This window comes from Bos grunniens, chromosome 6, assembly GCF_055505025.1.
Source record: "Bos grunniens cultivar Pamir isolate PY7600 chromosome 6, Bosgru_T2T1.0, whole genome shotgun sequence".
Classification (NCBI taxonomy): domain Eukaryota; kingdom Metazoa; phylum Chordata; class Mammalia; order Artiodactyla; family Bovidae; genus Bos; species Bos grunniens.
The window spans coordinates 27,229,414-27,249,167 of NC_141170.1; the positions used below are offsets into that span (position 1 = coordinate 27,229,414).

The following is a 19,754-nucleotide window of genomic DNA, read 5'->3' on the forward strand; positions in this document are numbered from 1 at the left end:
TGGTAACTCAACTGAAGTGATCCCAAAATCCCATGATCATTCAGTATCTCATGAGACCTAAGTGAGAGGTTTTTTAAAGTTTTCTTGCAAGAAACTGACTGAAGCACATTGTTTTGGGATATCCAGATACATAGAGAATGATTGTTGCCGAGTTATTTAACAGATGACTGCTAAGGTGAGAAAGAATTGGGCTGCTCAAAGCTAAAATATATAAATTTACTGAAAAAGATTTCTGGGCCAGCTATGAATTTCTTCTCCTCCTGTATGTCTATTGTTTTATTGCAATATCATTCACATACATAAAATTCACCCCTTTAAAGTGTACAATTCAGTTTTTAGTAGCTCTGCTATCCAGGACACACTCCTAACTGGATCAAGGAATTACAGAGACCAAATTCCATTATAAAATGGTTTTTATGATTTAATGTGAAAATAACAGTTTAAGGCATCCTCATACCTTACCTTGCAGAGGTAAGGAATGAGGAAAAACCCTGTTTTGTGTGTGTGTGTGTGTGTGTGTGTGTGTGTGACTTAAGCATCTGCATGATTCTGACCTACCAGTTTTGCCTAATCATGGATTGACTTAGTCTTTGCCTTAAACATAGCATTCCTAACTGCACCCTGCTTGGCTGTCTGTCATATGCCAGTATTGCTCATGTCTTTTAGTTCCCCAACCGTCTTAGCCACTTTCCTGTTATTTCATCCCTGTCCTCCCTTCCCCTTTCGTTATCTCCAAAATATTTCCCTCACTTTCAGTGCCCAGGCTGTCCTCCCCAAGGTCCCTTCTAACGTCAGTTCTGTCGTCACTTACCTACCTTCACCTTGCCTCGTTTACTTATCACCTCCTATATTGTCACTCTCATCTACCTGTCCCACACTGGCCCCACTGCCCAGACCGGAAAGGAAGCGTCGAATCGCTTCCAAGCCCGAACATTCCCGGGCGAGGGCTGCAGAGCCCACTTCCCGGCTCAGTGGAGGAGTTTGAAGAACGCTTCATCGCACTATTTTCACGGTTTCTCCCTTCCATATTCACCCAATCCTACAAAACCACCACCACTTTTAGCCTCTCCGTGAGCACCAGAATCGCTTGTTGCTCCCAGTCTAGAGGAGAGATCTCCCACCGAAGGAAAGAAGGAAAGGTGCTCCCTTACTTGAGGACGTAGGTGTATGCTGATACTAGCGTCTGCGCATCAGAGATTAGATCGAGAGCCGAGCCCCAGGAGAACTGGCTGGATGGGTGATGCCAAGCCAATCAGAGATCTTGACGACAGAGCTCAACCAATCAGAACACGGGCGGCTTGGCGCACTCGGGGGCGGGCCTGGGCGGGTGAGGATCCGCCCCCTTGCAGCTTGGAGGCCAACGCCTTCGCTTAGGGCTTGCCAGAGCTGAGCCGTTTCACTGACTACAAGGACCAAGCATCTTAAGAGCTGCGGGGCGGTGCCCTCTCACCTTCGCTAATTTCCGTACAGGCCTTGGCCTTAACAGGTGTTGGTGCCTGCCGTGGACGCATTTCGACCCCGGCCGTATCTCTCTCTGGAGACTTTGTGCCTATGGTTGGGGACAGAGTGAGGTCGTTGCCTTGACGACGACAGCATGCGGCCCGCGGTTCTTCTGAGTGTAAGCTTGCGGCGGGTTGAGGCCAATCTGCCTACCTGCCTGCTTCACCTGGGACCCGTGACTGCGTCCGCAGAAGAAATAAAGACAGCTGTGGAATTGCTAGTTTGCTAGTCAGCATCTTTTAGACCTGCGAAGAAGATGCTCTTCACCTCAATTTTGTCTCCAAGTTGAAAACCTTTGGGACTTTCCACGCGGAAAGATTTAAAACAAACAGTAAGTACAATACTTTTTAAAGCTTCAATTATCTCGTTCTTTCACCTATAATAGATTTGTGTCTTTAACACAATAAAACAGCGTTATTTTTATTATCTAAATTATTGGTAGAAGAACCCTATGCTTCCTTGGCATATGTCCAGAGCTACCGCATTGCCAATTGGTCAGATTTCCTTTTAGTTTGTATCACCCTTTACATTTACAAGTAGAAGGCATGAGAAGTTATGGTTTATGAGTAACCGTTTCACACAACAAGAAGCTTTTTCAGCCTTGATACTGTTAAGGTATTTGTGGGCAGTGCCACTTGAAAAAGCAAGTGTGTTCAATGTACCGTGACCCAGTGTGCAGCTGGTTGGAGAGTACATGTGGATTAGTTAACTTGCAGAATGTTAGCTTGTGACATGCTTAAGGTAATTTTAATTTTGTTCACTTTGCATTTCCAAATATTGAGGACACCAATTACAAATTTTTTTTAAATGGTTCAAGTTATAGATTCCAGCTATTTTTGTCCTTGGTATAATAAGCCTAAAGTCTAGTCCTTAATAAAATATGCCGTCTTAGTGGAAGGAAAAAAAATTAAGGAAAGAGAGAGAATTACATTGATTTTTTTCAAACACTGACATTTTATTTTAAAATAGTTAATAGAAGTTAAATGGAAGTTAAAATGTCAAATGTATGGCAAGTTAGTGTCAGGGACAGTTTATGGGAGAACCTCCTATCAGAGCTGGTAGTAAAATAATGACATAATTGGGTTGGTGTTGACTGGGATTTATTTTTTCTCCTTTCGAAGATCAATCTTCTGATTTTCCATGTTTATCAACATATATATATATATATTTCATTTAACCTCTGTCTATTAACTTTCAAATAAAATGTCAGTGTTTGGAAAAAATTATCAGTGTAATTCTCTCTTTCTTCTTTCCTTAATTTTTTTCCTATCACTAAGACAGCATATGTTACTAAAGACTAGACTTTAGGCTTATCATACCAAGGACAAAAATAGCTGGTGTATATATATATATATATATATATATATATATATCCTAAATTGTCAAATGTAAACTGATGAAAATGTATACATTGGGTTTTCACAGTTTGCTAGAACAAAGAGAATATTTGTCTTAGTCATTAGTGTACCAATAGGGAAGAAAGGAAAATATCACACTTCACAGTCTGGGTGGGTAAATTAATTTTAGATTGCCATAAGTACACAACTAATGTTATAGGTAAGAATTTGTTTCTTTCCGAGTTTTATGAATGAGTGTTTCTATGTTGTCAGGTTAAAAAATTTCAATTATGAATCATCATTTGAATATATATTTTGTTGTGTAGTAGCTAAGTCGTGTCTGACTCTTTTGTGACCCCATGCACTGTAGCCCATCAGGTTCTTCTGTCCATGGGATTTTCTTTTTCAGGCAAGAATCTGGAGTGGGTTGCCATTTCCTTCTCCAGGAGATCTTCCCAACCCAGGGATTGAACTTGTGTCTCCTGCACTGGCAGGTGATTATTTCTCAGCCACCAGGGAAGCTGGAATATAGTACCAAAGACTTTTTTTCCTCCCAAAACTTTTAGAATCACATTGGAATTAAAAGCAATATTTTTTATTTTCTGCTTCTGGAATTTAATTTCCAAAACACATGTAAAAATAAATTTAACTTTGAGGTTGTAGTTTATTAGTTTTTATATTTCTTGACAATCAAAACTTATGAATTAAAACCTAACTGTATCTGGACTGAAAAGTTTCTTTCTATTCCAAAATATCAAGTGGAATGGTTGCTAGTCCTTCACCAATCATTGGTAAAGTAAGACAGAATTTGTTAGGATTGCCTTTTTTCAGAAAATGTCATATAATGTGATGTAAAATAATTCTAAACACAAAATTCAAATAATCATACTTCTAGTGATTAATCATTAAAAGGATTTTTGAAATACAATATTTGGAACATTAACATTTAATTTTTAAAAATCTTCTTACATACTGTGTGACTGTTATTTAGTATGTTCAATGTAAGAATTTAATTACTATGGTAAGAAAAGTTAAAAAAAAAAAGTTTATCAGAAGTTGTTAGTGTTAACATGGTAATATTTCCCTCGACTGAGTAGAAAGACTATAAAGATCCTCAATTTTGATCTTTTAAACCTGATGTAAAAAAATAAATTTTATCTTCACTAAAACCAGATTCACTTGGTTTTCACATCTGAGTGAAAAGGAATTGTATTTTTCTAAGGTAGACTGTAATTGTTTTGTATAATAGTTCAAGCATTGTTTTATCTGCATTAAAAATATATTGAGATTTCATTAACATGACATGCAGTTATTTAAATTTGAAGTTAATGGCTTCAGTTCCACTTGCCTTGTCTATTATGAAATGTATGTGAATATTTTGAAAACATAGCTTAGATGGGAATAAATACAGAGGACAGCTATAAATGCAGTGTCTGCTCTAATATGGAAAACAGGTGGGGAAGAATTAATTTGGGAGGGTAGAGGAATTAATGTATTCAACATAATTAATGCCATATTTCGGTTCCCACAGAGAGAAAAATTCCTGGTGGTTTTGAATTAAAATGGAAAAATATGAGAACCTAGGATTGGTTGGAGAAGGGAGCTATGGAATGGTGATGAAGTGTAGGAATAAAGATAGTGGAAGAATTGTGGCCATCAAGAAGTTCTTAGAAAGTGATGATGATAAAATGGTTAAAAAAATTGCCATGCGAGAAATCAAGTTACTAAAGGTGAGTAAACATGTATATTGAATTGAAAAAAAAAAAAGAGTTGTTTCTTGGTCAACAGTTTTAGAAAGTGCTTTTTAAATATTTGTTTTATTTCCATAAGTAAGTTTAAAGTATAGATTTTTGTTTCTCTTTTGGTAATAAACAGAAGGATTACATCTGAGTTTTCATTTATCCATAACATAATTTTTTATTATTTATTTATTTATTTGGATGCTCCAGGTCTTAGTTACTGCAAGCAGGCAGGATCTTTAGTTGTGGCATGTGGAATCTAGTTCCCTGACCAGGGATTGAACCCAGGTCTCCAACACATTGGGAGCCCAGAGTCTTAGTCACTGGGCCACCAGAGAAGTCCCAGAACATAATTTTAAAAGTATTTGTTGTCCCTCTCTCTATCTGTCTGCCTATCTATTTACCAACAGCTGTGTTGGGAGTCTTAAAGACCATCCCAAGTTTCAGTGATTAGGAGGACTCACAGCACTCAGCAAATAGTTGTACTCTTGGCTATGACTTGTTAAAGTAAAAAGATATACAGTAAAATCAGCAAAGGGAAAAGGCACATGGGGTGAATTTCAGAGGAAATCTGTCACTTTTCTCCCAGTGGCTTAACACAGGATGCGCTAATTTCCTCCAGCAATGAGTTATGACACTACGTGTGATTGTCTAGTGAGGAAATTCATTAGAGACTCAGTGCTGAGTTTTTTTTACGGGGCTTGTCATAGAGGTACTCCCTGCTTTGCTTGCACCAAAATTCCAGACTCTTAGTAGAACTGCAGGTATTCAGCATACACCATATTGTTTGCACCATGAGTCACTTTATCAGTTCTAGAAATGAAGGAACACTTCTGAAATCCAAGTACCTAGGTACAAGCCAAGGGCTCACTTTGCAAGCCAACTTTCTAAGGATAAAAATCTCAGACCTGCTATGTTAACTCCCTCCTCCACCCCACCCACATCAATCTAACTGGAAGTTTATCCGTTTTGTCTTTAGAAAGAACCAGTGTTTGGCTTTGTTGGTCTTTCTTGTTGTGTATTTCTTTTCTATTTCATTAATTTTTGTTCTTTAGCATTTTATACCTTCTACTTATTTTGGGTGGGTTATTTTATAGTTCTTTTCTCTAATCTTTTGAGTTATACGCTTAACTTCTTTTATTTCTAGGTTGTTTTTTTTTTTCTCATATATGCATTTAAGGCTGTCATTTTCCTTCTAAGAATAGCTTGTATGTGTCCTAGAAATTTTGATTAGCCGTGCAAAATGTTTTCTCATTTTCCTTCATTTCCAAACGTGTGGAAAATTTCTAGGTTTTTCTCCCTAGATTATTTGGTTTTAACACAATTGCCCTGTGATCTGAGTATGTACTATGTAAGATTCTTATTCCTTTAATAAATACCTAATATTTGTCTTTTCCGTTATTTATCAATTATTCCTACATTTCTGAGCTTCCATCTTGGATCATTTTTCTTGTACTTAAATCATGTCCTTTTATTTTCTTTGAAGCTAGTAAGGAATGTTGTCCGTTTGTGTTTGTCTTTCAAAAAAAGTCTTTGCTTTCTGTTTAAGAGAGTGTTTTTACAGGATATAGAACTCTATGTTGGCAGTTAGTTACATTTGATATGTTCAAGATAACATTACACTGTTCTGCTGGCTTTCATTTGCATTGCTTCTATTGAAAGGTCAGACATTCCTTAGTGGGTGCATTGAAGCTTTCTCTTTGACTTTGGCTTTCAACACTTTTACAATAATATGCCTAAGTGTGGGTTTCTTTATATTTATCTTGCTTGGATTTTATGGCCCTTGCATCTATAAAATAATGTCATTTGTCACTTCTAGAAGATGCTCAGCTATTATTGTTTCATATATTGCTACGGTCCCATTCTTTCTCTTTTCCATGTAAGATTTCAGTTTCATATATGAGACCTTCCTTATATGTGTCTTATATTCTTTTGTGTTTTTCATCCTTTTGTTTTCCCTTACTTCATTCTACAGATTTTCTTTTGACCTATCCTCCGTTCAGTAGTTCTTTTTTAAAATTTTATTTGTTTCTGACTGTATTGGGTCTTCATTGCTGCGTGGGCTTTTCTCTAGTGAGGCATGGGCTCTAGGGCACTCAGTACTTGTGGCATGTGGACTCAGAGTTTCAGCTCCCAGGCTCTAGGGCACAGGCTCAGCAGTTGTGGTACACAGGCTTAGATGCTGCGAGGCATGTGGGATCTTTCTCGATCAGGGATCGAACTCCTGTCTCCTGCATTGGCATCCTTTACCAATGAGCCACCAGGGAAGCCCCAGTTCAGTAGTTCTGTTTCAGCTATATCTAATCTATTGTTAAGCTCAGCCACTGATTTCTTAAAGACATATTTTAATGTTCTAATTTTTTATTTGATTTTTTTCCCTATAATTTCCATTTTGCTGCCAGACCCTCTATTTTGCTTTCTATTTAAATCACAGGCTTTTCTAAAGTCTGTGTCCAGTAAATAGATCTCCCACATGTTTATTTCCATTGTCTGTTTTTTCTCTTGGTTTTTGATTGAGTCTTATCTCTTGATATGCCAGTATTAATTTCTAAAAGTTCTATAGAGTTTTTGGATGATGTTATCTTACCCTCTGAGAGAAGTTATGTTTGCTTAAATGAGGCTCTTGAGGGTACCCTTAAGGGTGCTTGGTGGCACTAACATTCAGAAATTTTCTAGAACTTTTCTGTTCTAGAATTTTTCTTTGGGTTCAAATCTATTGTATCACTTTTTATGGTTTCAGGTTCCCTCAGTTTTTTGACATTGACTTTTTATGCATAGTCGCTTATATCTGATAATTCCAATATCTGAACTCATATTGCATCTGTTTTGATTAACTTTATCTTCTGATTTTTTTTTTTTTTTTTACTTATAGTAACATTTCTTTGCATGCCCTGGTTATCTTTATTTTTTCCTCTGGACATTACATTTGAAACATTATTTTTTTTAGGAATAATTTGAGGCTAGAGTGAAGACGTTTTGTTCCCAAGATTTTTTTTCTTCTATGTTCATGGGCTACTGTGCCATATATCAACTTTCAGCTTTGAATCACTCCTTTTTGCTCTGCTTTGTGAAACTGGAGGGGGCCTCTGCAAACAGTTCTCCTTTTGCCAGCTTGTATGATTTTAGGCATTGTCAGTAGAGGCTTCCCTTCCTGGTGGGTCCTTTTTTTGTCATGAAGGGAGCAGATCACATGGTGGACTTGGTAGCTTGTATCAGCATCATTCATGGAACACCTCTGGTGCACCTGCACTTTCTCCACGTGGCTGGCTGACGTCCTGTGGCACATGTCTTCACCGCTGGCAGTCTGTACATTGCTATGGCAGCCATGCCTTCTCTAATGAAGTCTGAATCTCAGCTTTGGTCTGTTAGTAAGAAAAGCAGAGCAATAGAGGAAGAGAGAGGGGGATGGGGGATAATATGAAACAGATAGCCTGTGTTTTAATTTAATTAAGAAGTATATTGTTCAATCTCCACCTATTTTGAGATTTTCCAGTTATCTCTGTGTTATTGATTTACAGTTTAATTCCATTTGATCTGACAGAAGGCATTGCATGATTTCTTTGTTTCAATTTGTTACTGTGTTCTGTGGCCCACAGAGTGGTATATCTTGGTGCATATTCCACATGAGGTTGAGAAAAAAGTTACTTCTTCTGTTGTTGGATGAAGTAGTCTATAGATGGCAGTTCTACCCAGTTGTTGGATTGTGTTCTTGAGTTCAACTCAGGCCTTACTGATTACCTGCCTACTTAGATCTATTTCTGAAAATGTTGACATTTCCAACTATGATAGAAGATTCATGTATTTCTCCCTGCACTTCTCAATTTTTGCATCATATAGTTTGATTCTTTCTTGTTAGGTGCATTTTGTTGTTGTTGCTCAGACACTAAGTTGTGTCCAATGCTTTGTGGATACGTACTGTAGCATGCCAGGATCCTCTGTCCTCCACTGTCTCCCAGGGTTTGCTCAAATTCACATCCATTGAGTTGATGATGCTATCTAACCATCTCATCCTCTGCTGCCCTCTTCTCCTTTGCCTTCAATCTTTCCCAGCATCAGGATCTTTTCCAATGAATTAGTTCTTTGCATCAGGTAGCCAAAGTATTGCAGTTTCAGCTTCAGCTTTAGTCCTTCCAATGAATATTCAGGGTTGATTTCCTTTAGGATTGACTGGTTTGATCTCCTTGCTATCCAAGGGACTCTCAAGAGTCTTCACCACCTCAGTTCAAAAGCATCAATTCTTTGGCACTCAGATTTCTTTATGGTCCAACTCTCACATCCGTACATGACTATTGGAAAAACCACAGCTTTGACTAGATGGACCTTTGTTGGAAAAACGATGTCTCTGCTTTTTAATGTGCTGTCTAGGTTTGTCATAGCTTTTTTTCCAAAGAGCAAGTGTCCTTGAGTTACATGGCTGTGGTCACCATCTACAGTGATTTTAGAACCCAGGAAAATAAAATCTGTCACTGTTTCCACTTTTTCCCCTTCTATTTGCCATGAAGTGATGGGACTGGATGCCATGATCTTAGTTTTTTGAATATTGAGTTTCAACCAGCTTTTTCAATCTCTTCTTTCACTCTCCTCAACAGGCTTTTTAGTTCGTCGTTACTTTCTGCCTTTAGAGTGGTGTCATCTGCATATCTGAGGTTATTGACATTTTTCCCAGAAATCTTGATTCCAGCTTGTGATTCATTCAGCCTGGCATTTTACTTGATGTCTCTGCATATAAGTTAAATAAGCAGGGTGACAGTATACAGCCTTCTTGTACTCCTTTCCCAATTTTTAACCAGTCAGATGTTCTGTTTCTGGTTTTAACTGCTGCTTCTTGACCCTAAATGATGATGCTGTCAAAGTCCTGAACTCAATATGTAAGCAAAATTGGAAAACCCAGCAGTGGCCAGAACTGTAAAAGTTCAGTTTTCATTCTAATCCCAAAGAAGGGCAATGCCAAAGAATGTACAAACTACTGTACAATTTTGCTTATTTCACATGCTAGCATGGTTGTATTCAAAATCCTTCAAGCTAGGCTTCAGCAGTACATGACCTGAGAACTTATAGTTTACAAGATGGTTTCAAAGAAGCAGAGGAATCAGAGATCATATTGCCAGCATTTGTTGGATCATGGAGAAAACAAGGGAATTCCAGAAAAACATCTACTTCTGCTTCATTGACTATGCTAAAGCATTTGACTCTATGGATTACAGAACAGTGACAAATTCTTACAGAGATGGTAGTACCAGACCACCTTACCTGTCTCCAGAGAAACCTGTAAGTGGGTCAAGAAGCAACAGTTAGAACCAAACACAGAACAACTGACTGTTTCAAAATTGGTAAAGGAGCACACAATGTTATCTATTGTCACCCTGCCTATTTAACTTATATGCAGAGTATATCCTGTGAAATGCCAGGCTGAAATAAAGATTGCTGGGAGAAATATCAACAACTTCAGATATGCAAGGAATATCATTCTAATGGCAGAAAGTGAAGAGGAACTAAAAAGCCTGTTGAGGGTGGAAGAGGAGATTGAAAAAGCTGTTTTGAAACACAGCATTCAAAAAATTAAGATCATGGCATCTGGTCCCATCACTTCATGGCAAATAGAAGGGGAAAAAGTGGAAACAGTGACAGATTTTGTTTTCCTGAGCTCCAAAATCACTATGGATGGTGACTACAGCCATGAAATTCAAGGACGTTGCTTCTTGGAAGGAAAGTATGAAAATGATAATTGCTCAGTCGTGTATGACTTTTTGCTACTCCATGGACTGTCGCCCACCAGGCTTCTCTCTCCATGGAATACTCCAGGCAACAATACTAGAGTGGGTTGCCATTCCCTTCTCCAGGGGATCTTCCCCACCCAGGGATCGAACCTGGGTCTCCTGTGTTTACAGGAAGACTCTTTACCATCTGAGACAAACCTAGACAGCATATTAAAAAGCAGAGACATCATTTTTCTAACAAATGTCAGTATAGTCAAAGGACCACAGCCTTGTCTAACTCAATGAAACTAAGCCATGTCGTGTAGGGCCACCCAAGACAGACAGGTCATGGTGGAGAGTTCTGACAAAACGTGGTCCACTAGAGAAGGGAATGGCAAACCACTTCAGTATTCTTGGCTTGAGAACCCCATGAACCGTATGAAAAGGCAAAAAGATAGGACACTGAAAGATGAACTCCCCAGGTCAATAGGTACCCAACATGCTACTGGAGATCAGTGGAGAAATAACTCCAGAAAGAATGAAGAGACAGAGCCAAAGCAAAAACAACACCCAATTGTGGATGTGACTGGTGATAGAAGTAAAGTTCGATGCTGTAAAGAGCAATATTGCATAGAAACCTGGAATGTTAGGTCCATGAATCAAGGTAAATTAGAAGTGGTCAAACAGGAGATGGCAAGATTGAACATCGACATTTTAGAAATCAGCAAACTAAAATGGACTGGAATGGGTGAATTTAACTCAGATGACTACTGTATCTACTATTATGGGCAAGAATCCCTCAGAAGAAATGGAGTGGCCATCAACAAAAGAGTCCAAAATGCAGTACTTGGATGCAATCTCAAAAATGACAGAATGATCTCTGTTCATTTCCAAGGCAAACCATTCAATATCACAGTAATCCAAGTCTATGCCCCACCCAGTAATGCTGAAGAAGCTGAATTTGAATGGTTCTGTGAAGACCTACAAGACTTTCTAGAACTAACACCCCCAAAAGATGTCCTTTTCATTATAGGGGACTGGAATGGAAAAGTAGGAAGTCAGGAAACACCTGGAGTAACAGGCAAATTTGGCCTTGGAGTACAGAATGAAGCAGGGCAAAGGCTAATAGAGTTTTGCCAAGAGAACGCACTGGTCATAACAAACACCCTCTTCCAACAACACAAGAGAAGACTTTGCACATGGATATCACGAGATGGTCAATACCGAAATCATATTGATTATATTCTTTGCAGCCAAAGATGGAGAAGCTCTATACAGTCAACAAAAACAAGACTGGGAACTAACTGTGGCTCAGATCATGAACTCCTTATTGCCAAATTCATACTTAAATTTAAAAAAGTAGGGAAAACCACTAGAACATTCAAGTATGACCTAAATCAAATCCCTTAGGATTATACAGTGGAAGTGACAAATAGATTCAAGGGATTAGATCTGATAGACAGAGTGTCTAAAGAACTATGCATGGAGGTTTGTGACATTATACAGGAGGCAGTGATCAAGACTATCCCTAAGAAGAAGAAATGCAAAAAGGCAAAATGGCAGTCTGAGGAGGCCTTACAAATAGCTGTGAAAAGAAGAGAAGCAAAGGGCAAAGGAGAAAAGGAAAGACATACCCATTTGAATGCAGAGTTCAAAAGAATAGCAAGGAGAGATAAGAAAGCCTTCCTCAGTGATCAGTGCAAAAAACAGAGGAAAACAATAGAATGGGAAAGACTAGAGATCTCTTCAAGAAAATTAAAGATACCAAGAGAACATTTCATGCAAAGATAGGCACAATAAAGGACAGAAATGGTATGGATCTAACAGAAGCAGAAGATATTAAGAAGAGGTGGCAAGAATACACAGAAGAACTATACAAAAAAGATCTTCATGATCCAGATAATCACGATGGTGTTATCACTCACCTAGAGCCAGACATCCTGGATTGTGAAGTCAAGTGGGCCTTAGGAAGCATCATATCTCCACTAGGAAGCTAATGGAGATGATAGAATTCCAGTTGAACTGTTTCAAATCTTAAAAGATGATGCTGTGAAAGTGCTGCACTCAATATACCAGCAAATTTGCAAAACTCAGCAGTGGCCACAGGACTGGAAAAGGTCAGTTTTCATTCCAACCCCAAAGAAAGGCAGTGCCAAAGAATGGTCAAACTACCACACAATTGCACTCATCTCACATGTTAGTAAAGTAATGCTCAAAATTCTCCAAGCCAGGCTTCAACAGTATGTGAATCATGAACTTCCAGGTGTTCAAGCTGGAATTAGAAAAGGCAAAGGAACAAGAGATCAAATTGCCAACATCCGCTGGATCATTGAAAAAGCAAGAGAGTTCCAGAAAAACATCTACTTCTGCTTTATTGATTATGCCAAAGCCTTTGACTGTGTGGACCACAACAAACTGTGGAAAATTCTGAAAGAGGGGAATACCAGACCACCTGACCTGCCTCTTGAGAAATCTGTATGCAGGTCAAGAAGCAACAGTTAGAACTGAACATGGAACAACAGACTGGTTCCAAATCAGGAAAGGAGTTCATCAAGGCTATATATTGTCACCCTGCTTATTTAACTTCTATGCAGAGTGTATCATGAGAAATACCAGGCTGGATGAAGCACAAGCTGAAATCAAGATTGCTGGGAGAAATATCAGTAACCTCAGATATGCAGATGACACCACCCTATGGCAGGAAGTGAAGAAGAACTAAAGAGCCTCTTTAAAGAGGAGAGTGAAAAAGTTGCCTTAAAACTCAACATTCAGAAAACTAAGATTATGGCATCTGGTCCCATCACTTTATGGCAAATAGATGGGGAAACAATGGAACCAGTGAGAGACTTTATTTTGGGGGGCTCCAAAATCATTGCAGATGGTGACTGCAGCCATGAAATTAAAAGATGCTTGCTCGTTGGAAGAAAAGTTATGACCAACTTATCATATTAAAAAGCAGAGACATTACTTTGCCTACAAAGGTCCATCTCATCAAAGCTATGGTTTTTCCAGTAGTCATGTATGGATGTGAGAGTTGGACTACGATGTAAGCTGAGTGCCAAAAAATTGATGCTTTTGAACTGTGGTGTTGGAGAAGACTCCTGAGAGTCCCTTGGACTGCAGGGAGATCCAACCAGTCCATCCTAAAGGAAATCAGTCCTGAATATTCATTGGAAAGACTGATGCTGAAGCTGAAACTCCCATACTTTGGCCACCTGATGAGAAGAGCTGACTCATTTGAAAGGACCATAATGCTGGGAAAGATTGAGGGCGGGAGGAGAAGGGGACGACAGAAGATGAGATGGTTGGATGGCATCACTGACTCAATGGACGTGAGTTTGAGTAAACTCTAGGAGTGGTGACGGACAGGGAGGCCTGGCATGCTGCAGTCCACGGGGTCACAAAGAGTCAGACACGACTGAGTAACTGATCTGAACTGATGTTTTTTCCATTAGTAATGCATGGATGTGAGGGCTGGATCATACAGAATGCTGAGTGCTGAAGAATTTATGCCTTCTAACTGTGGTCCTGGAGAAGACTCTTGAGAGTCTCCTTGACTACAAGGATATCAAACCAATCAATTATAAAGGAAATCAACCCTAAATATTCATTGGAAGGACTCATGCTGAAGCTGAAGCTCCAATACTTTGGCCACACGATGAGAACTGACTCATTGGAGAAGACTCTGATGGTGAAAAGATTGAGGGCAGGAGGAGTAGGGGGCAAGAGAGGTTGAGATGGTTGAATGGCATCACTGGCTCAATGGATATTAGTTTGAGCAAAATCTGGGAAATAGTGGAGGACAGAGGAGCCTGATGTGCTACAGTCTGTGGGATCGCAAAGAGTCAGACACAACTCAGTGACTAAACAACAACAAATAGTTGATTTAAAATGTTCTGTCAGTTTCTGGTGTACAGCAAAGTGAATCATTATACACTTATTATATATTATTATATAATTATATATATTTTTATATTATATAATTATATATAAATATATATAATTATATATATTATTATTATAAGTGTATTATTATACACATATATGTATAAGTTATACATATACATACAATCATTTAAAAATATTATTTTCCCATATTACATTACAGAGTATCTCTGAATAGATTCTGAATTTGTTCCTTTTTGATTGTTTCTTATCTTGCAACAAAGTGAGACCCTTCTGGGCCAGCTCTCTGAAGGAGGTTCATTTTCAGGAGTAGCCATGGTCTTGTTCCAGGCTAGCAGGAATCCACCCTGGTTCACAGTGACATTCCTAACAACAGAAGCCCTAGTGTGGGATTTATTTACGTTCTCCTTAATTTCTCTGAAACTTGTAATTGTAGGTTTGTTCATAATGAATCGTTTTGCCTTCCATTTGATTTCACTGACAGACTGCTTCTAGCAGATGAGTTTCTATGGGACTGTTCACCCCTCCCCTCTTGTTTCCTGGTGCCATTCAGTTCTTAGGACGCTTTCACTGACAGTCTGTGAACCCTGTTCTCATTATATCAAAGAAGGGTATTTTTTTGGTTTTGTTTTTCTTTTTAGGGTATGTCATCAGCTTTGGAAAACTCTGCTCTGCCAGCTTTGTAACCACAGATAATCTTATGGTATCTCCCTAGACTCCTGTTTGACCTTGATGGTGCCACCTCATTTTTTGGGGGTTGGGGTCCTAGATCATTCTTAATTTCATCAAAGATGAAGCTACCCTTCTTTTTCTTATTGGCTTTGTTGTGTTCTCTGAGAGGAGAATGGAGCAGTAAGGTCTTTTACCATATTTTAAAAGCCAGGATATAGTTTCACAATTTATACTGTTTATGCATTTTATTTAGATGTTTTTCTTGTGCTGAGATCTGTTTTAGACTGTGACTATTACTAATAATTTGGTCCTCAAAAAAATTATTTTTCACTTTTTTTTTTTTTGATAGCAACTAAGGCATGAAAATCTGGTGAATTTGTTGGAAGTATGTAAGAAAAAAAAGCGATGGTACCTAGTCTTTGAATTTGTTGACCATACAGTTCTTGATGACCTGGAGCTCTCTCCAAATGGACTAGACTACCAACTAGTTCAAAAGTATTTGTTTCAGGTTATCAATGGGATTGGATTTTGTCACAGTCACAATGTAAGTATTCAGTTTAAATAATAATTTATAAAGTTGGAAAGTTGGGAGAATATACAGTGAACACCCATATACCTGTCGCTGGATTCTATACTTGCTAACATTTTGTTATATTTGTTTTATGAAATATTTATTCATCTTTTCTTCCATTTGTCTACTTATTAATCTGCCTGATTTATTTATGCATTATTTGAAAGTAAGTTACAGACATCAGTTTACTTCAACTCTATATGCTTGAGCTATGCATGTTATTAACTAGCCTTTACTGTGGATATCTAGGATATAATAGAAGTTAGTAGCTATGCTACTAACTTTAGCCTATGCAAAATGCTCAGCAGTGCCAGTTTCTGGTCCTCCAAGAGTTTACAATAAATATATTTTCAAAATTTTCAAAATAAAATTTACTTGTATTAGAGAATTAGACCTAATAATTTGTTTTGCCTAGGTCTAGAATTTCTACTATTGTTTCCCAGTGTCCTCTTTTCTCTTTCCATAGTCTCTCTTTTATAACTAACTGACCTTTTTTACATTTATAATTTTTACAAATGTAAAAATTTATATTTTTTGCCTCTTTACATTTATAATTGCTTGATGTATGCCTCCACTTGGGTGCTCAGAAATCCACCTAAAAACACATATTGCTGAAACTAAACTGCTAATTATTCTTAACCAAAATTAACCTTCTCTAGACTCTTCTATTTTTGTTAATGGACCCACCATTCTTTTAGATTCCCAGGTTTAAGGAAAGTGTCTGAGATTACTTCCTAAATTCTGTTGATTTAGAATATTCCCACGCTCCACCTCTTCCTTTCCATTCCTTTGAGCACCAGACTAGCGTAGGCCTTTTGTTTTTGTTGTTCAGTTGCTAAGAAACGTCCAGGTCTTTGAAACCCCACAGACTGCAGCATGCCAGGCTTTCCTGTCCTTCACCATCTCCTGGAATTTGCTCAGATTCATGTCCCTTGAGTTGGTGATGCCATCCAACCATGTCATCCTCTGTTGTCCTCTTCTCCTCACACCCTCAATCTTTCACCTCCTATTTGTCCCACTGCCCTTCTCCCCACTTCTAGTTGCCCTCTTTGCTTTATCTTGTTCATGCTTTATCTTCTTTAAATGTTCAGTATCTTCTTTAAACACCATATGGGTCATGTCATGGGTTCCCATGGGTTCCCATCACCTTGACATGAGCTCAGACTTCCCAGGCTGGCAGTTGAGGCATAACCTAGTAAGTAACCTCTATTCCAGGAAAAACATTTCCCTAGTGGCTACTGGTCTACTCCCATTCTCACTCTTTTGCTCTTTTTGTCCCCTTCACTTGGATTGCCCTTTCATTTCTACATTTATCTAGGTCACACTAGTGTTAAACACCTGTCTTAGAGCCCACCTTTTTCCTCAAAAATTTTCCCTGACCACCGCAGTCTTCAGTGATAGCTTTATTCTCTTAGTCTTGAGAGCCCTCATTATTAGAGCAATTGATTGGAAATTCATTGAAGGCAAAGAAGAAGGGGCTGGCAGAGGATGAGATAGTTAGATAGCATCACTAATTCAGTGGACATGAATTTGAGTGAACTCCAGGAGATAGTGGAGGACAGAGGAACCTGGTATGCCACAGTCTTTGGGGTCACAAAGAGTTGGACATGCCTTAGTGACTGAACAACAACAGCAACATATATTTCATCCAATATCATTAATCGTTTAAATAAAATTTCAAGCATAAATGTTCTTTTTTCCCCAGCTAGGTCTCAGGTTCTTTAAACGCAGGAACAACTTTATCTGCTTTTATCTGTCTTCATTATAGGGACAAAGCCAGTGCCCTGCACATAACAAGTGCTAAAAAAAAGTTAACTCGCTTAACTTGACGTGCTGATCAATATATGTCATACTCTGCTTTTTATCTCATAGATTATACACAGAGATATTAAGCCAGAGAACATATTAGTCTCCCAGTCTGGCGTTGTCAAGCTATGTGATTTTGGATTTGCACGGACACTGGCAGCTCCTGGGGAGGTGTATACTGATTACGTGGCAACGCGATGGTATAGAGCTCCAGAGCTGTTGGTTGGTGATGTCAAGTATGGCAAGTAAGATGTCGTCAGCAAGGTGGGGGTGCAGAGGGCAGACTTGACTCTCTTTTTTTGATAAAGTGGAATATGTTTTCAATATAATGACAATCCCTCTAATTGGGCTTCCTTGGTAGCTCAGCAGTAAAGAATCTGCCTGTCAATATAGGAGCCATGAGTTCAATACCTTGGTTTGGGAAGATCCTCTGGAGAAGGAAACGGCACCCCACTCCAATACTCTTGCCTGGGAAATCCCATGGACAGAGGAACCTGGTGGCTACAGTCCTTGGGGTTTCAAAGAGTCAGACATGACTTAGTGACTCAACACTTGCCCTCTGCGATGGCCCGCACCCTTGTCTGTGGAGTGTGTTTCTCTAAATAAATCCCACTTCTTACATTAAGAAAAAAAAAAATCCCTCTAATACTGAAAGGAAGTTTTCAGTTTGGAAAACTTTAGAAAGTGATTTGTAATCATTTTTGTGTTTCCCTTTTAAACATTCTTGTGAAACGGGTTGGTATGAGTATGATTATTTTAGAGGTAGAGAAATCAAGGTGAGTAAATGGTCTGTTTTTAACAGTAAGTTAGAAATAGATATATTTATCACTTGTAAAGAGAGGTAACATTGATTAGGTAAGTCTGACACTGGCATTGAGGCTGAGTAGAGTGGGCAAGGGTGGGTGTAGAAATGGAATTAAGTGAACCATTTTAAAAATACAAATCGTCTTCATAAATGAATTCTGCAAAGAAGAAGGGATTGCAGGTTTTACCAGTTTCAATAGAAATTGTTCTAAAATATTTTCTATAATTTCTCTGTTTTTAGAGCATATATCATTTAATATTTTCTTGATTACTCTGAGCTCTCATTTTACTGCCATACTGTAATTTCTGTACCAGCTATGGCCTTAAGCAATTTCAAGGTAGTTGTTCCTACGGTAATGATGCCAGAATAGTCTAAGTTCTTGTGACCGCTCTTTAAGAGAGGTTTTCTGTTTTCTCCATATTAGCTTTCTGTTCTCCTTGTTGCTTGTGTCCCCAGTAACCATCTCGTTCTGGTATGCTGTTTTCAGTGTCTAGTTGGATAGACTGATGAACCTTGTTCAAATTATGTGTAAACAAAAATGAGTAGCCTCTGAAAACAAACCCAGAAGGCTTATTTCCAGAGTAAAGTATACTTAACAAGCATTTTGACTCTTTGGAAGCCTTGTGTCACACGCTTGAAGTTTCCTGAAATCTGATTTATGTAATATTGGAAGTTAATACTTTAAGTTTATAAAAGAAAAAAATTGGGGGGAGCATAATTTAAGGCTTACTATTACTTTTCTTGATACCAAGAATACAAAAATAGTAATACGCAAACGATAGAAGATGAGATGGTTAGATGGTATCACCAACTCAATGAACATGAGTTTGAGTAAACTCTGGGAGATAGTGAAGAACAGGAAAGCCTGGTTCACTGCAGTCCATGAGGTGGCAAAGAGTTAGACATGACTTAGTGATTGAACAACAACAGCAACAATATGCAGAACAGATTCAGTCATAGTAAACATTTTAGGTGTTGGCGATGGACAGGGAAGCCTGGAGTGCTGCAGTCTATGGGACTGCAAAGAGTCCAACATGACTGAGTGACTGAACTGAACTGAAACATATCAGGATCCCGATTTTTACATCACCGTGCTTTTCTTTCAGGGCTGTTGATGTGTGGGCCATCGGCTGTCTGGTAACTGAAATGCTCATGGGGGAGCCCCTCTTTCCTGGAGATTCTGATATTGATCAGTTATATCATATTATGGTGTGTTTAGGTAAGATTATGCATCTGTATTTTAAATTTTAGTAATTTTTTCCTATGTGTTTCTTTTTGTATTGATTTTGCAAGTTGTTGGTACACTAAAGATGATGTGTGTGTTTTGAATGAATATAGGGAGCAAATAGGAAAACATCTCTCCCTCTCTCTCTCTCTATATATATATATCAGTTCAGTTCAGTTCAGTCGCTCAGTCGTGTCCGACTCTTTGTGACCCCATGCATCGCAGCATGCCAGGCCTCCCTGTCCATCACCAACTCCCGGAGTTCACTCAGACTCACGTCCATTGAGTCAGTGATGCCCACCAGCCATCTCATCCTCTGTCGTCCCCTCCTCCACCTGCCCCCAATCCCTCCCAGCATCAGGGATTCCAATGAGTCAACTCTTTGCATGAGGTGGCCAAAGTACTGGAGTTTCAGCTTCAGCATCAGTCCTTCCAAAGAAATCCAAGGGCTGATCTCCTTCAGAATGGACTGGTTGGATCTCTTTGCAGTCCAAGGG

At 38.7% G+C, this 19,754-nt stretch overlaps 1 protein-coding gene across 7 annotated transcripts in view; it reads left to right on the forward strand.

Moving 5' to 3' along the window:
- Positions 1–1,382: 1,382 nt before the first annotated feature.
- CDKL2 (cyclin dependent kinase like 2) overlaps positions 1,383–19,754 on the forward strand; it is a 46,035-nt gene continuing 27,663 nt past the window's right edge. For 4 of the 7 annotated variants that reach the window (XR_015165297.1, XM_086405359.1, XM_086405356.1 and 1 more), the window contains exons 1-5: positions 1,383–1,831; positions 4,369–4,567; positions 15,200–15,394; positions 17,294–17,472; positions 19,139–19,251. Coding sequence is in view for 5 of the 7 variants with exons in the window: in XM_086405359.1 (XP_086261485.1) it covers positions 4,400–4,567; positions 15,200–15,394; positions 17,294–17,472; positions 19,139–19,251 (655 nt within the window). In the remaining 2 variants the exon portion in view is untranslated. Of the gene's footprint in view, positions 1,832–3,246; positions 3,332–4,368; positions 4,568–15,199; positions 15,395–17,293; positions 17,473–19,138; positions 19,252–19,754 lie in introns of those variants that run through there. The other 3 variants (XR_015165298.1, XM_086405360.1, XM_086405357.1) reach the window with 1 other exon arrangement.